This window comes from Aquarana catesbeiana, linkage group LG06, assembly GCF_042186555.1.
Source record: "Aquarana catesbeiana isolate 2022-GZ linkage group LG06, ASM4218655v1, whole genome shotgun sequence".
In the NCBI taxonomy this organism is placed as follows: domain Eukaryota; kingdom Metazoa; phylum Chordata; class Amphibia; order Anura; family Ranidae; genus Aquarana; species Aquarana catesbeiana.
This window is the reverse complement of record NC_133329.1, coordinates 96772290-96789959: the sequence shown is the minus strand read 5'-3', so window position 1 is coordinate 96789959 and position 17670 is coordinate 96772290. Positions and strand designations below refer to the sequence as shown.

Below are 17670 nucleotides of genomic sequence, written 5' to 3'. Positions count from 1 at the left end.
CAATCCTCTGCCACCATATTTACCTGGCTCCACTGTCCCATCTCCCAGTGTGGTCATAGCGGGTGTCACTGGGAAGGACAGCGGCAGCTCTACGAACACCCATTTATCAACCCCTCCCCCAGTGAATGGACCAGGAAGCGACATGTATGACGTCACTTCCTAGTCCATCGCTGTCAATCACTGGGATCAGTGCCCGGTGAAGCAGCTGATGGTAGACAATCTGGTGCTGCAGTGGTTTTCAATCATGTGATCACTATGTCAACATATCAACAACGCCATAGGGATCACATGCATGCTGAGGGCTTGTTTGCAGAGGTCACTACAGCCTGTAGATGGCAGTGTGCCTTTGTCTAATATTGTAATTGTCTGATACAATTATAGTATTAAGAAATAAATCAACAAAGAATTAAAAATGGGCAGCACAGTGGCTAAGTGGTTAGCATTTCTGCCTAGCAGCACTAGGGTCATCAGTTCGAATCTCAACCACGACACTTACTCTTAATGGAGTTTGCATGTTCTTCCTGTGTCTGTATGGGATTCCTTTGGGTACTCCGGTTGCCTCCCACACTCCAAAGACATGCTGGTAGGTTCATTAGCTTCTGTCTAAATTGGCCCTAGTATGTATATGTATTAATGTTAGTTAGGGACCTTAGATTGTAAGCTCCTCGAGGGCAGGGACCGATGTGAATGGACAATATGTATGTAAAGTGCCGCGTAAATTAACAGCGTTATATAATTACCTATAATAAAAAAATGTTTAATTCACTTTTTTGTCCATTTATTTGCCTCTAATTGGAAAAACAGAACAAGATTGCTATTAAAACAATGCAGAAAATTAAATCCTAATATGTCCTTAAAGGAAGAAAGAGGATAGGTAGACAAATTAGTCATAGAGATATATTTATAAAGCAGTGAAGGTGATGTTCACCAGGTATTCACTGCTGGTCATTCTTCCTGGAACATGTGTTTTAAATGACAGTGACTGATTCACCTGCTGTGAACGTTTAATTCACTGCTATATAATAATGCCCTACAGAGTTACTGTCAAGTTAATCAATGCAAGCCTAAAAGCTAAAATTGGCCTGGGCATCTAGGCTTCAATGCACAGAAGGGTTTAAAGCTAGTTCTACTTTTCTTATAAATCAAATACTTAAAAAAGATTTTTTTTACTCTGGTACTGGGGGGGGGCAGTAAAAACAGGCATTCAAGCTGCAGTTTTACGCTGTACTACCACCTACTGTAGTTCTAACATAACAGCTTGATAGGGCTGTACACAAGCCAATGCATTTTTAACTTTGACAGGTGGCACTGCCTATTAAACTCGCCCATTGAAATAAATGGGGCTGCAATGCAACTGCAAACCAAATGCTTGGCATACATTTGTGGCGTTGTCCCGCAATGTGAAATTGCCGCTCAGTAAATAAAGAAAAAACAGGCACCAGGACGTCTGCCAGCAGCTGCTATACCACCTCCTGAAAAAAAGCCAATGAAAACCCTTTCAGCAGGCGGTAAGCTTACAGTTTGTCTAAAAGAGTGCAAAGAAACAGCTGCAAAATGATAAACCCTGTAAATAGTATTTATAAGCTATTGCACATGTTTGAGCTCCATGGCCTACATCCCACATCAAAGTTTTATAGGACAACTTTGCCTTTAATTTTATTCTATGTCAACCAGTTTTTGGTCTATTTTCATGTGAGGGCCACACACTGTATAAAAGCATTAATAAATCTGCAGGCGGATAAATCCTGACCAGCTCCTTAGCCCCTGACTTCAATAAGAATTAGACATTATGAATTTCATCAGTTGACACTTTGCAATACAGCCAGGCTTTCAGCGAAGGAAAATATATCTTATAAACTGTGACACCCCTGAAGGTCGGCATTATACGCTGTTATCCTTCATCCTAATGCTTCAAAACCAGGTTGTAAAATGAGATTATTGTAGAAAATCAAACAAAATTTCTGAAGCTGTATTTACAGATATACAATAGATATGATGGGTTATGAGAGGAAAATGTGCCCTACATTAGATCAGCAAACCACAAATATGTTTTCTATTTGCATGGACCACTTCTGCATGGCTTTCCACACTCCTGGGTAGCAGGACTTGCCAATAAGGGTCCCCTTAGACAGGTTATCTTGTAAAAATAACCCCCCACCTATGGATATCCCCTTCCCCTGCACTTCCCCTACTTCTCCATTCTTCTGGTGGAGTCAGAAATCCAAACTCTGTGTAAGCCCTATGTTTGCCACCAAATGCTGTCTCATGGAAGCAGGAGACATGTTGAGACATTTGCTCCCAATGGAGCCCACACCTCTGAACAGATGGACATGGGGGTAGTTAAGTGAACTTGTTGCTTTCCTCTTCAAAGCCAAAGCATAGATTTACACAAAAGCTTATCAAAGCAAATCAAAGTACCGTATATACTCGAGTATAGGTCGACCCGAATAAGTCGAGGCACCTAATTTTACCACAAAAAACTGGGAAAACGTATTCACTCGAGTATAAGCCTAGGGTAGGAAAATGCAGCTGCTACTGGGTAAACAATGCCCATCTGCAGCCTCACTGTGCCCATCTGCAGCCTCACTGTGCCCATCTGCAGCCTCACTGTGCCCATTTGCAGCCATACCTTTGATTACTAAAACAGTGTGTGTCTCATGCTGTGTTATGCCGTCTGTTCGGCGGCGGTCCATTGTAACAAAGCCCCGGCCTCCTCCTCGTCCATGATAGGTGGAACACTGATACAGTTTCCCAGCATTGTATCAGTGTTCTTCTATCACGAACGAGGAGGAGGCAGGGCTTTGTTACAATGGACGGCCGCCGAACAGACTGCATAACACAGCGGGAGACACCTGCTGTTTTAGTTATTAAGGTATGGCTGCAGATGGGCACAGTGAGGCTGCACCCTCACTCGAGTATAAGCCGAGGGGGGTTTTTCAGCCTAAAAAATGGGCTGAAAAACCTCAGCTTATACTCAAGTATATATGGTAACTCCTTTCTCCTGCCCACCCTATTCCCACCCATTCACAATTCTGGATAAAAAAAAAAAAAAAAAAAAAAAACCTTTCCTAAGCCCATGTTCGAATGTGCCACTATGTGACCTTCCATGATGAATCTTCCCGGCCTGAAGACCAGTGATCTACCACTGCAGCCCCTCATCATGAAGCTACTACTAAATGCTGCGGTTTACTACTGCTTTAGGCTGGACATACACACTTCAATATTCTCTTGTTAAGCCCCCACACACTGAATAAGAGAAATCCAGATCTGTATGAGATGACAACTCTGCCTCCGCTGACCTTAAATTCCAGGTATTGTTGCCATCCTAGTCGATGTTCTGACAGGCTGGACTATAAATTATGTTATGGATTTGAAAAGAGGGGAGGTTCAACAAGGGAGAACACAAGCATGACTAACAAGACTTTATTTTAGTGCACCTGAACCTGCATTCACATTTCCACTCCATTACAGGAAATTAGGAGACCAATGGCTTTCGAGTAGATCAACAGGTATTCTTCTGTATTTGCAGTGTTTGGAAAGAGACAAAACATGGACATGCGCATACATATTGCAGAGATGTACTGACTGTTTTTTTATTTTGCCTGGAAATACACAATTAGGATTATTTATGTAATACGTAAGTGGATAAAATAGGGGTCTTTTATATCTGCTCCGGTTTTCTGATCTGAAACCTAAACAAGCACCCATTGTGTGTACATGGTGAGCTTTCTGCTGGTTGCAAGCAAATGCAAGTGTCATGCTTGCCAGAGGCATTTCAGATATTATATATTATCATATAATAATTATTATTATTATTATATACCATAGATCAGTGGTTCTCAACCCTGTCCTCAAGTACCCCCAACAGGCCATGTTTGCAGGTTTTCCTTTATCTTGCACAGGTGCTTTAAATCAGAGTCGATGGCTTGGTATTTTGGACAGCTATTTTATCTAAGAGAAATTCCCAAAACATGGCCTGTTAGGGGTACTTGAGGACAGGGTCGAGAGAACCATTGCAGTGGATGACCACTCCCTCCTCCTCAAAAATCTCGACTCCTTTGGTCTTCGCGACTGTCCTCTTCGGTGGTTCTCATCTTATCTGTTCCACCTCACCTTTATTGTCACTTACAATTCTACTTCCTTTTCTCCACTTCCTCTTCCATCGGGGGTCCCTCAAGGTTTTGTTCTTGGATCTCTCTTATTCCCAATCTACACCTCCTCTCTGGGTCAGCTGATAGCCTCCCATGGCTTTCAATACCATTTCTGTTCTATGCTGACAACTAGAGATGGGCCGAACAGCCCCCTGTTGGGTTTACAGCAGAACACCCGAACGGCGAACCCCATTGAAGTCTATGGGAGCCGAACAGGAAAAATCAAAAGTGCCCATTTTGAAGGCTTATGTGCAAGTAACTGGCCATAAAAAGGTTATGGGGGTCCAGGTACTGCTCTGGGGACATGTATCAATGCAAATACTTTTTCTAAAAACAACTGTTTTTCCAGGAGCAGTGATTTTAATGATTCTTAAAGTGCAACAATAAAAATGAAAAATTCCTTTAAAGAGGAGTTCTAGCCTGGGGAAAAAAAATATTAAGTCAGAAGCTACAAATACTGTAGGTGCTGACTTTTAATATAAGGACATTTACCTGTCCAGGGAGCTCGCCCCAAGCCGATCTGTTCATCGGCTCTTGGTGCAGGTGCCGACATCTTCACTAGAAGAAACAAGAAGTGAAGCCTGTATCCTACTGTGCATGCGCGAGTCGCGCTGTGCTTTCTGAATGGTCCTGCTATCATCTGGGACCCATGTGTCTCCCAGAAGGCAACAGGGGGGAAGGAGGAGGGGCCAGAAGTTTCCTGCCAGTAAAGCACTTCCTGTACCTGGGTGACACCACTCAATCCACTGTATCTATGGAGGAGAAACGTTGTCACCCTACACAGTCCATATTCCCATCGCACTCGTTCCCAGAATAAGCTCTTAGAGCACTGGGTGCTGTAGCGACCGCCAGCTGGATACTGGAACCTATACGATATGTAGATATTCGCCAGCACACCAAGGATCAACAATTTCGTCCAAACGTTTTTTTTTATTCAAGAATGATCACATCACAAAACGGTATGTTACGTTTCGGAGCCACGCAGGACCCCTTCGTCAGGCGTTGTCACCCCAGACTGCTCGATGCTGATTTGGACTACAGAACACCTCCCTCTCTCCTCAGCTTTCATATGGTGGGGCGTTCTGTTGTCTAAAAGATGAACTGGGCAGGGCTGATAACAATGCTTGGAATTTCAGTGCAGCAGAGGTAGAGCACATAGAAAGTTACGAGCTCACCAGATTTCTAGAAGGGTGAATGGATTTTTTTTTTTGTTAAAAAAAAAACAAAAAAGGGAGAGAAAATTGTAGTTTCTCAAAACAACGGACTTTCTAAGCACAGCATGAGGCGGTTTGTATAAAAAGATTAACAAATTTATTCGATATATATTAAAAAAAGACAGACACAGTACAAAACATATAGAAAAGGGGAAATTAAAAAGCACCTTCATCTACAAAAAGTCAACAGATACCCAATCCTATTGTATGGAGAAAAATAGCCACAATGGATCATAGAGTATTGAAGTACAGTAATGAGATTGAGGGTCAATGTGGATCACAGGAAGCCGGCCAATTGTTGCTCCATACTTTTTTGGGGTATTTTTTTATTATACATATAACAAAATGCTTTTCCTGGTATATTTCATTGAACAAAAGGGAGCATTAAGAGTTTATTTTTAGGGTTTACATACATTTTAAGCTTGTACTAAGCGACACCTGCACGCCTAGCAAGCACAGCTTAACCCCTTCCCACCTGCCCCGACGTCCCTTTAAACAAATTCTGTCTCTGTGCTTGGAGCACGCAGTGAATGAGTGAGTGGCGCCTATGTGCAGTGACGCACACCCTTTTTGCCGCTGTGCATATGTGTTAAGCGGTCGTAAAGGGGTTACAATGTAAAAAGACACAACATCAGAACAGAATTAAATTGCACAGAATGATATGACAGCCTATTTCCAGCAGTAGTCCTGTACATGTAACACTTTACTAGAAAGATGTATATTACCATGAGGCTATTATGTGTAACAGGTACCACGCTTGGCTGGGCTGGCATTGCACTGTGGAGAGATGTGTGATGTTATTAGCCCTCCCCATTAACATTTTCAGCTCTATATCATGAGATAAAAACAATGAAACTCTGCTGATTTAATATTTTATAGGAAATAAATGTTCAATGGACTTTTTGTTGCAGACTGCTTTGATTTGTATTTTTCATTTTCTTTTTATTAAATGTATTTTTTTATAGACTATATATAATTTTTAGACAGTTGGCAACCATGAACATTAGGGGTATTTACTAACCAAACTTCAGGCTATTAACACGTAGGACCTACTACGGAGATCTGAGTTAAAAAATGCATGTCAATATGTCCCATCTTTGCTGTCATTGGGAGGAATCATACCCCATCATTGAAATCATTAGAAGGAATTGAGAAAAGATATAACTGAGCATGGGTATATCTTTTCTCTGTTGTATGGAGGTCAGTGACCATACCTGAACCTTGTAGCTCTCCCCTCACCTTGTGTCTTTATGCCCCAGATTGGCATGGTGTCCACCGTAGCATTGGCAGTGGCAAGGAAGTGTAGGACTGGCCAGAAGAGAGATTACTTTAATGGAGATAGTCAGCTTAAACATGTATTGCAATATGTGTGAACTAAATATCCCTGTTTTTCATTGCATAGTTTGCTGGGAAGGGTGCAGCACGTGCAGAGGGTCCATTCAGTATTAGAAGGAATTGAGCCCCATCATTGGAAGGAATTGTGCCCCATCGTTGGTGCCATTCAGCTCAATTGTTGGTATCATTGGGAGGAATTGTGCCCCATCATTGGTATTATTGAAAGGAATTGTGCCCCATCACTTGTATCATTGAAAGGAATTGTGCCCCATTGTTGGTGTCATTCAGCTCAATTGTTGGTGTCATTGGGATGAACTGTGTCAGGAAAGGTTCCACCCGCTGATAACACTGTCTGACATTTGGCGTGCAGTACTGATGTCCACCAGCAGGTGTCTCCTGGCAGTCTGGAGCTTTCCCCTGCTGGTGTTATGTGATCTTTGGGCCGCAGTACTGGCGTCCACCAGCGGGTGGTTCCTGGCAGTGTGGAGCTGACATCATCTCCTGCAGTCAGGCATCACCTGAGCCTGATTGCAGAGGATGAGTATAAATATCCGGCAAGCTCACACATCCTTGCCTTGGTATCGTCCTTGTGCCCTGATCCTGTATTTGTACCTGGTCCTGTCTATCCTGTATCCCTGCCCTGCAGCCTTCTCCCTTCCACCTTCTCCCTGTCTGTCTTACTCCTTGCCCCCCATCTGCTGATCTCCAGTTTATGACCCCGGCCTGGCTAAAGATTACGATTCTAGTATTCTCTTTTGCTGTATATACTTGTCTGATTGTTATTTGTGGGTCTTGTTTGGTATTGGTTTGTTGTGCACTGTGTGATATTGGAAGTGGTTGCATTTATATATTGTTCACTTATCTTAAAAAAATGACTTACTTTTTCATTTATATACGTTTGGTTCACTCTGTTGCAGTCCACACAGCTCTGGTCACACCTGATAAGTGACAAATTGTACCCCATTGTTGGTGTCATTGGAAGGAATTGTGCCCCATCGTTGGTGTCATTCGACCCAATTGATGGTGTAAACGGGAGGAATTGTGCCTTTTCATTGGTGTCAGTGGGGGCGGAATTGTTGGTATTAGTGGATGAAATAGTGCCAAAAGGGTCAGATAAAGGCAAGCAAAGAGCCACATTTGGCCCCCGGGCCACAGTTTGGAGACCACTGCTGTAGAAGAAAGGAAGAAAGATGCGCATACTTACTTATCCTCGGGGCGCTCTGGTCCGGTCATGTGATTGGCTCATCTCTTTCAGCTAGCAGCAGCTTCAGGGGAGAAGAGGGAGCGCTGTTGACAGATGGGTCAAAGTAAGCCCATAGGTGACTTCAATGATCAGGCATACCAACCGTTGTCGGAGCGCTGTCTCCTCTCCTCTGCAGCCAGTGTTGGCTGACACAGGGGAGATCATGTGACCGGTCCGGGGCACCCTGAGAATAGGCAAGAATAAGCATCTTTCTTCTACAGGGCTGTTAGCATAGGTGTTGGAAGAGGGGTGGGAGCAGTTTTAAGATTATGCAGTTTTAGCCTGGAATTCTACTTTAATTAATAGAGATTATGGATGAGCTTGGGTTGGGGCCAAACCCCCGGAGTTAGCTGTCATTGCTAAGCCAATGAGCTGCAGGCAGATTTTGCACCCTGCAGCTGCGCATGTACAAAATGGTGGGGAGGCTCGTGACATCATTCATCTAATATGGCCACATGGCCAAATAATTATGTTTGTAATGCCTTACATTTACCCATTGAAGTGTCTGGCCTCAGATGATACAAATGAAGAGAAAACAAATCTTTCACCATATGTTTTACCCGTTTAGCTGCAGCCCTCTCTTCTCTACAGCCTTCTAAACCACACAGATCAAAGGCTTTTTCTCAGCTCAAAAAGGCAGGGATCTGACATCACACACTGCGCAGCATAGAGAGGAAGGCTGAGTGTAATTTAATTGGGAAACATGCACAGCCGAGGCTGTCAGTCACCTTGTGTGAGCTGGAGGGGGGTGGAGCCGTGTCCTGGGATTCTGTGGTGTCAACATTACTGTCAGAAGTAACTCAAGCAGATAGCAGTAGGAGGAGAGATCAGATAAGGGATGTACTTTGTTCATTTTTAATTTCTGAGGTTTACAACCACTTTAAAAGAGAAGTATGGGAACGATCTGCACTCCTGTGATCCACTGGACAAGTATAGCCAAACAAGTTTTGGCTGTACTTCTCCTTTAAGTAAATGACATTGAACTAATATGGCCACATGCCCATATTGGGTCAATAATGTTACAATCATGCCTGTGCATTTGTGTACATTAGTGGTGGGGCAGGGAATTTCCTGCCTGCAGCTCATTGGCCCAGCAATAGCAGCTAACTTCCAGGTTAGGACAAACTTGAGCTCAGACCGAACCCAAGAATAAACCCATCAAGCTCCTCACTAATGCAGATCAGCATTCTCCAAAGCCATATTTGTAACTATAGGGCGCAAAATCATCAGTAATGCCTCAAGTTCACAACAAATTCAAACAAAATTATTATTTTTTGATTATTGAAAACGCCTTCCCTTGTGTTAGCCCCATTGCTTAAATCTCCAGAACTGCAATTCCCTACCTTGGAACATAGACCTGACTGCATATCTTGACAGCATTGAGGCCGTTGAGAGTGAGTTCAGACTCTGGCTGCCAATCCACGTCCCAAAGTGGTGGACTATGCATATTCCAAACAGCACCTGATACCCCCAAAGCATGCTGCATCCAGTCAAACTGATAAACTTGATATATTCTCAAAGTACTCAAGCTGGGGTGGAGATGACACTGGAAGAGACACTTTCACCACTTTGTGCATTGTGTCACCTGGAAGTCAGTAGCAGACTGATACCCAGTTTTTAGGGCAGGTCACCTTTCCACGCTGCAGGAGTGAGGAAGATCAAAATATAGCATTTGTGGAACAGTTTGACATGAGCTGTAAACCCTTTGAGTTCCACTTTAAACGTAACTCTCAAACCCTCCAGTGAATAGCAGATACCCTCCCCCCAAAATGCAACCTTTGGATGCAGGTCCTTTGCTTGCATTTAACTGGCCATTGGGGTGCTATATCTCCCACTGACACCAACGATGGGACACTACTCTTTCAACTGATACCAATAACGGGACACTACTCCTCCCACTGATACCAAAGATGGGCCACGTTTCCTCCCACTGACACCAATGATGGGGGACTATTCTTTTTACTGACACCAACAATGTGCACATTTCCTTCCACTAACATCTGATGGGGCACTATTCCTCCCACTGACACCAACATTGGGGCACATTATTCCTCCCACTGACACCATCGATGGGGCACTGTTCCTCCCACTGACACCAACAGCGAGGCATTATACCTCCTGCTGACACTAATTATGGGGCACTATTCCTCCTACCAAGGACGAGCCACTATTCTCAAACTGTCACCAACAATGGTTTACTATTTCTCTCACTGACACCAATGATGGGGCATTATTTCTACCACTGATACCAACAATGGTGCTTTATTCCTCTCACCAATACCAACAATGGGGTACTATTTCTCTTACTGACACCAATAATGGGGCATTATTCCTACCACTGATACCAATGATGGGGCACTATTCCTCCCACTGATGGGGCATTATTCTTCCCACTGATACCAACGACGGGGTACTATTGCTCCCACTGACACCAGCAATGGGCACTATACCTGTCGCTGACACTAATTATGGAGCACTGTTTCTCGCACTGATACCAATACCAAGGCACTATTCTTCCCACAAACACCAGCAGTGGGACACTATTCCTGCAACTGACACCAACAATAGGTCACTATTTCCCCACTGACAGAAACATAAAGGCACTATTCCTCCCACTGACAAAAATGGGGCAGATTTCCTTCCACTGACATCTGAATGGTACACTACTCCTCTCACTGCTTGCAATGATGGGGCACACTATTCCTCCTTCTGACACTATCAATAGGATACAATTCTTTCCATTGACACCAAGTATAGGGAACTATTCCCCCCCACTGACACCAAAAAATGGGGCACCATTTCCACCACTGACGCTGATGATGGGGCACTATTCCTCCCACTGATATCGGATGGGGCATATTTCTTCCTACTGACATCCTTGATGGTACATAGTCCCTCCCACTGATAGCAGCAATGCTACACTAATACTTTCACTGATTCTAATGATCAGGCATAATCCCCCCCCCCCCCCACTGACTACAGGCACTAGGTCATTTTTAATCCCATCTGCCACCAAGCCTGGGGAATGTTTACTCCACTGACATCAAGACATTTTCTTCTTTCAATAGCCACAGTCTACCCCCCTTAAATCTGACGGACATTGAACTAGTCATTTGTTTAGAAAGTTCGAGGACCCCTGCTCTGGTGCATGACTTTGCCTTTTCCACTTCCGTCATGCAGTGCCCATCATTTGAGTGTCCATGCCCAAGTACTCTCATTTGCAGGGTAAGGGGCATGCCTGGCAAGGTATAGGTACTGACAGTCAACCGAAGCTTAGGATCTGCCTACAACTTATATTTCATTGGGGTGGGCTGGCCTTTGGAAAATTAGATCTTTTAAGAAAAAAAAAAAAAAAATATATATATATATATATATATATATATATATACATATATATATTTAAGAGATATTGGACAAGTCAGACAAATGGAAGGTCATTATGGATTATCATTGTATATGACTCTTTCAAAATTTCATGGTGAAGATGCCATAGCGGACACATGAAGTGCACATGGACCAACAAATCGAAAGTCTCACCTTAAATGCAATGTCGTAAAACTCCCCGCTGTTGCTGAGGGATGGGCGCCCTGATATCACCATGCCATTGCTATGGCCTTCAGAGCCCACCTTGCCATTCTCTTTGGTGGCCGGGACACTACACGTAGCAGGGGAGCCGCTACCTTTACTTTTCTGACTCTTCTTTCTCGACATCCTCTGGCGTATGGGTGTCGCTGCCAACAGGGTACAAGCCAGAGTGCCTAATTACAGGAAAGACAAGTCCCACCAAGAAAAAAAAGTATAGCCGATCACCAGAGGTATCTGGTAGGAAAGTGGGGTTCAGAGGATTAATGAAGCATCTCTCTTCTTCGTCCAGCCTGAATTGTGCTCTCAAAAACTAGTTAGCCTGAACTCCAGTTATTGCCCCAGCTGCAAATGTCTGGACTGGATGAGGTGCTAAACGCTCGGAGATGTTCTAGATCCAATCCTGCTCAACCTAAACTGAGCTCTGGGAACAAGTCCGATGTCAAAGTGACCACGTAGCTCCAACTGCACTCTGTAAACAATAAGGTGTCCCAACAATGACTGTGCTTTCTGTTAATGCAAATCCACTCTTGGCATGGAATCAGATTTTCTGGCTTCCCGAGTGTCCTCTCCGTGCTGAAGGAAGGCTTGCTCAGTCTTTCTGTACACGAGGTCTCTTCTGTTTCTCTGCCTGTTATTGTTTACCTTATAAACCTTCCAGCTTTTCCCACACCTTCCTTCTCTTTGCTGTGTGATTGGAACGCTCTGAATCCCTCTGATCTACTCTAACATGTGTCGTCTGTGTCTCCTCGCTGGTATTTCCACTCAACCTTCAACTTGGCTTCTAACTCGTATGTCAGCCCGGTGTATTGTGTGTATGTGATCGCTGTGGGTCTGTGCAACCTGTTCTCTGCGGAATCTCTTCTCTCCTGCACTCTGCTCAGGGTTACTCAGCTGCTCTGTGTTGTCCCTTCCTTCTTTCTGTTCAGCACTGCCTTGCTGTGTTTATTCTCTCCTCACTTTACCCTTTAACTAGCGCAGCTCTCTATACATCACATGCACACTTACGAGGAAAGAGAACCTCAACACTGGACCAAGAGGAGCTCCTGCCTGATCCTGTGGCCCCAATCTAAACCTGGCACACCAATACTGAACCCCACAACTGACTTCACCACTCTGCACCCCAATACTGGTTCCTTGGCCTAAAAATCCTGCACCCCTCTACTAACTTCCTACTCTGCACCCCACTAATGGCTCCTTACCCTAAAATCCTGCACCCCTCTAACTTTCTACTCTGCACCCATGTACTGGTTCCTCACCCCAAAATCCTGCACCCCATTTAGTAACTTCCTACTCTGCACCCCAGTACCAATTCCTCGTTCTTCAGGCCTGCACCCCAACTACTGAATTACATCACAACTTGCACCCCAGTTATGAGCATGTAATCCATAATTCACCACGTCTATTCTATATCTTCACTTCTTGGCATATCACTTCCAAACCTTTCACTTTCACTCAGTAAGCCCAATACAAGTCTTACAATACTGACTCACTACTCAGATCTACACCCCAATACTGACCCCCTCACTACTCAGATCTACACCCCAATACTGACCCCCTCACTACTCAGATCTACACCCCAATACTGACCCCCTCACTACTCAGATCTACACCCCAATACTGACCCCTCGCTCCTCAGATTTACACCCCAATACTGACCTCTCAGATCTACACCCCAATGCAGATCCACCACGCTTCAACTCTACACCCAATACTGATCCCTCGCTCCTCAGATCTACACCCCAATACTGACTCCTCACTCCTCAGATTTACACCCCAATACTGACCCCGTCAGATCTACACCCCGATACAGATCCTTTACTCATGAGATCCACACCCCAATACTGATCCCTCACTCCTCAGATCTACACCCCAATATTGACCTCTCGTTCCTCACCTGTGCCCCTCAATACAGATCCCTTGTTGCTCAGCTTTACACCCCAATAATGACTCTTAACACCTCAGCTTTACACCCCAATGCTCAGTCCTCAATTCTGCACCCAAATAAAGACGCTACTACTGGACCCCAATACTAATTTCTCACTCCCTAGCACTGAACCCCAATACTCAGCCCTGTACCCCAATACTCAGCCCTGCGCCCCAATACTCAGCCCTCACTTCTCAGCCCTCAACCCCAATACTCAGCCCTGTACCCCAATACTCAGCCCTGTACCCCAATACTCAGCCCTGTACCCCAATACTCAGTCCTCACTTTTCAGCCCTGTACCCCAATACTCAGCCCTGTACCCCAATGCTCAGCCCTCACTTCTCAGTCCTGTACCCCAATACTCAGCCCTGTACCCCAATACACAGCCCTCACTTCTCAGCCCTCACTTCTCAGTCCTGTACCCCAATACTCAGCCCTGTACCCCAATGCTCAGCCCTCACTTCTCAGTCCTGTACCCCAATACTCAGCCCTGTACCCCAATACACAGCCCTCACTTCTCAGCCCTGTACCCCAATACTCAGCCCTGTACCCCAATGCTCAGCCCCCACTTATCAGCCCTGTACCCCAATACTCAGCCCTGTACCCCAATGCTCAGCCCTGCACCCCCCCCCCCACTCAGAACTTATCCCCGGCACGCCTCGCCCTCCTGTTGCTGGTCCAGCTCTCCAGTCCCGGGATGTCCGGTATGATCGGCCCGCCCAGCTCTCTCCCCTCCGGTCGCTTCTCTCCCGGATCACCTCTCTCAGGCACCGGTATCAGCCCTGGAAAGAGGCGTGGCCGCCGGACTCCGCTGACAGCTCTACCCGCCAATCACCTCCGCCTCCCTCTCGCAACTTCTGTCAAAGAGTATCCCGCCCGTCCAATCACAGCGCCCCGCAGGCGGGGCTATTCAAATAAAGAAGGACAGATGTTGCTGCTCGGTTCTTCTCCCCAGTCATCGCGTGCAACAGCAGCCGTGTGCCTGGTCCCCTCCCCGGCTCACCTCCTCCTCTAATCCCCGCTCACATCCCCTGCTAAGCCAATCTAATTGTGTGCAACCACAAAGAACAAACAGCAAGCCCAGCATCGAAACATTAAATAACAGCCTAACTCTGTATACAAGCCCTGCAGCAGACACCGGGCTCATGATCAGTCTGCTATACCCATCCCCCCCTCCCCCTCCATCCATATGGAGTTTATTCTACAATAAAAGTCATTTCCTGCTCTAATAAAACTATCATTATGATTTTATTATTATTATTACACACCTTGAAATGACACAATTGATGCCTTGGTTTTATACTGGGACCAGTGCCTTGTGTTCAGATTATATATGGGATGATCAGTATACAGGATGTACAGGGCACCTGTCATACATCAAGCCCAGGCAGCCATGATTGTACCCTGGGGCAGTTCTCTGCCTGACAATCCAGTAACAATTAATGTCATCATTAGTAAAGCTGATCGTACAGGCGTGTGATCGACTCTCATCACTGCGTGGAACCCTCTACACTCCATCCAAAACTACCAAAATATATTGTTCTTAGTTGTACTTTCATTTAATTGTTAAGAAAAAATGAAGACTGTGAGGGTTATTTACTAAAGGAAAATCCACTTTGCACTGCAAGTGCACTTGGAAGTGCAGTCACTGTAGATCCTAGGGGGACATGCGAGAAAAATAAAAAAAACAGCATTTTAGCTTGCACTTGATTGGATGATAAAATCAGCAGAGCTTCCCCTCATTTCAAATCTACCCCTCGGATCTACAGCGACTGCACTTCCAAGTGCGCTTTCAGTGCAAAGTGGATTTGCCTTTAGTAAATAACCCCCTGTGTGTGCGGGGGCAGATAAGATCTTCTAAAGGCGTGTAAACACAAGTGTACAAGTGTTCCAGGGAGTATAACGTTTATTTACACTTCCCAGATCAATCTTCCCGCATGAGGGCCCGAGTGAATAAGGGCTTAAAGGTTCAGTTTTACAAAAAAAAAATCTGCCTATGCAGATAAGGGGTGTTTGTAAAATAGAAACAAACTGTGCAGCTGTGACTAAAGTTGAATAATGCCTTTGCTATAGATGTAGGCCATTTATGTGTCTCTTGAAGCCTGACTGGAAAACTCCCAGGGCGTTGCTAAGTGAACCCTATCTGCTATTGATCACATCCACCATCACATCAAAAGCTGGACTCAGAGCTACTGCATCAGAAGAGTGAAAGCACACATTAGGTGTTTGAACCAGAGAAAAAGCTCACTTCTGTGATGGTGGAGGTGAGCAGTAATGACTAGGCCTCACTTGATGAACCTGATGTATGACAGGTGCCCTGTAAATCCTGTATTCTTGCTATAGGTGTAAGCTATTTACATACCTTCTGGAATACTCCCATTCAGTGGCGGTGCACCCATAAAGGGCGCAGGAGCTCTTCATTATCTTTTATTAGTGGCCACCATTGCATAGGAGGAATCCCTTCAGTTCTCCCACATAGAGGAGTTTATCTCTCATGGTTGAGACACAGGTACTTCCATTCTATTACTAGGGTAGGACCCACTAATTCGGGGTACTTTGTTGCAGTAAATGGGCTTAGCACTATATGACCTGTATTTTTGAATATGTTCAGGTGTTTTTAACTAGCTTTGCAGGATAAATGTCATTTTTGTATGTGTGCGCTGTAATCTGTTTTTTAAAGGGCACAGGAGCGTCGCCCCCTCTCTCCTGGCACCGCTCTATCACCATAGATAGATTCATATCTATGGTCGCCGCTGACACCCAATATTCAGGTGTCCTGCCCCTTTTCGGGCACCGGGCACCTGAATTACAGCGGCAGGGCTGTTTTTTGGAAGCACCAGATTAGAGCCGTAGGTCATAATAGGCGCCCAAAAAGGTGAATAGCGGGCGCAATGCTGCTCGTTCGCTGTTCACTCAGCTGTGTGTTAGCAAAGTGAAGGAATTTGCTTTGCCAACACTGAACCGCCTCTCAGCCAATCAGGTGTTCAAGTCTGTTACTTGTCAACTGATTGGCTGAAACGTCAGGCTCTGTGATTGGACGCCTGATAGAGAGGACGGAAGAAGACATCGAGGAGCGTGCAGGGCACCGCCGCTGACCCACTGCGAGACAGGTAATTGCCGGGCGATGCACACTGGCAGCATTTGATGGGGCACAGTAGCGGCAATTGATGGGCACACTGGCAGCATTTGATGGGGCACAGTAGTGGCAATTGATGGGCACACTGGCAGCAATTGATGGGTACAGCAGCTGCGTTTGATGGCACAGTGGCTGCATTTGATGGGCACAGTGGCTGCGTTTGATGGGCACAGTGGCTGCATTTGATGGCACAGTGGCTGTGTTTGATGGGCACTGTGGCAGCGTTTGATGGGCACAGTGGCTGCGTTTGATGGGCACAGTGGCTGCACTTGATGGGCACAGTGGCTGCGCTTGATGGGCACAGTGGTGGCAATTGATGGGCACGGTAGCTGCGTTTGATGGCACAGTGGCTGCAATTGATGGGGTTTTTTTTCAGTTTGTTTGCGCCCCCCCCCCCCCAAAAAAAAAATTTTTATAGCACCAGCCGTCACTGCTCCCAGGATGTTGGCAAGTGAGGCCTAATCATTACTGTTCATCACCATGACAGGAGTGAGCTCTTTCTCTGATTCAAACTCCCTCACATGCGCTTTCACTCCCCTGATGCAGTAGCTCTGAGCTCAGAGTTTGAGAGCTCACTCCTGTGATGGTGGAGGTGAGCAGTAATGCTAGGCCTCACTTAGCAACGTCCTGGGGAGTATTCCAGTCAGGTTTCATTAGGTACGTATATGGCCTACATCTATAGCAAGGGCATTATTCAACTTTGTTCAAAGCTGCACAGTTTGTATTTATCTACATATGTAAGAGGGGCTTCATGGTTGGCTAGAATTGGCACCAAGAGCAGAAGTCCCTACCCCCATTGCTCCTGTCCTGCTAGAACACTGCCCCTTCTGCTAAGTCTCCGCCATATTGTGCCCCACTCCACACACTATCCTCCACACAACTTTCTTGCCCATTGACTTTTATAGCCCAAGGAGGGAAAATCCAGCACAAATGAGTAGATTTGCTGCACTTTACTGATGGAATTTGGGGAATAGCATAGTCACATTGCATTGACATACATTCCAGAGTCATTTGACAATACATAATTACATTTAGTCTGGGACATGCGGTGAGGTCAGTGGCTGGTGAGGCACTGGCTAGTA

The 17670-nt window shown here is 45.4% G+C and overlaps 1 protein-coding gene across 1 annotated transcript in view; it reads right to left on the bottom strand.

The window, feature by feature from the left end:
- Positions 1 to 14265, bottom strand: part of RAB26 (RAB26, member RAS oncogene family) — a 417846-nt gene extending 403581 nt beyond the window's left edge. Inside the window, exon 1 of the mRNA XM_073636482.1 lies at positions 11481 to 14265. Coding sequence (XP_073492583.1) covers positions 11481 to 11654 — 174 coding nt within the window. The 5' untranslated portion in view covers positions 11655 to 14265. The remainder of the gene's footprint in view (positions 1 to 11480) is intronic.
- Positions 14266 to 17670: the final 3405 nt, after the last annotated feature.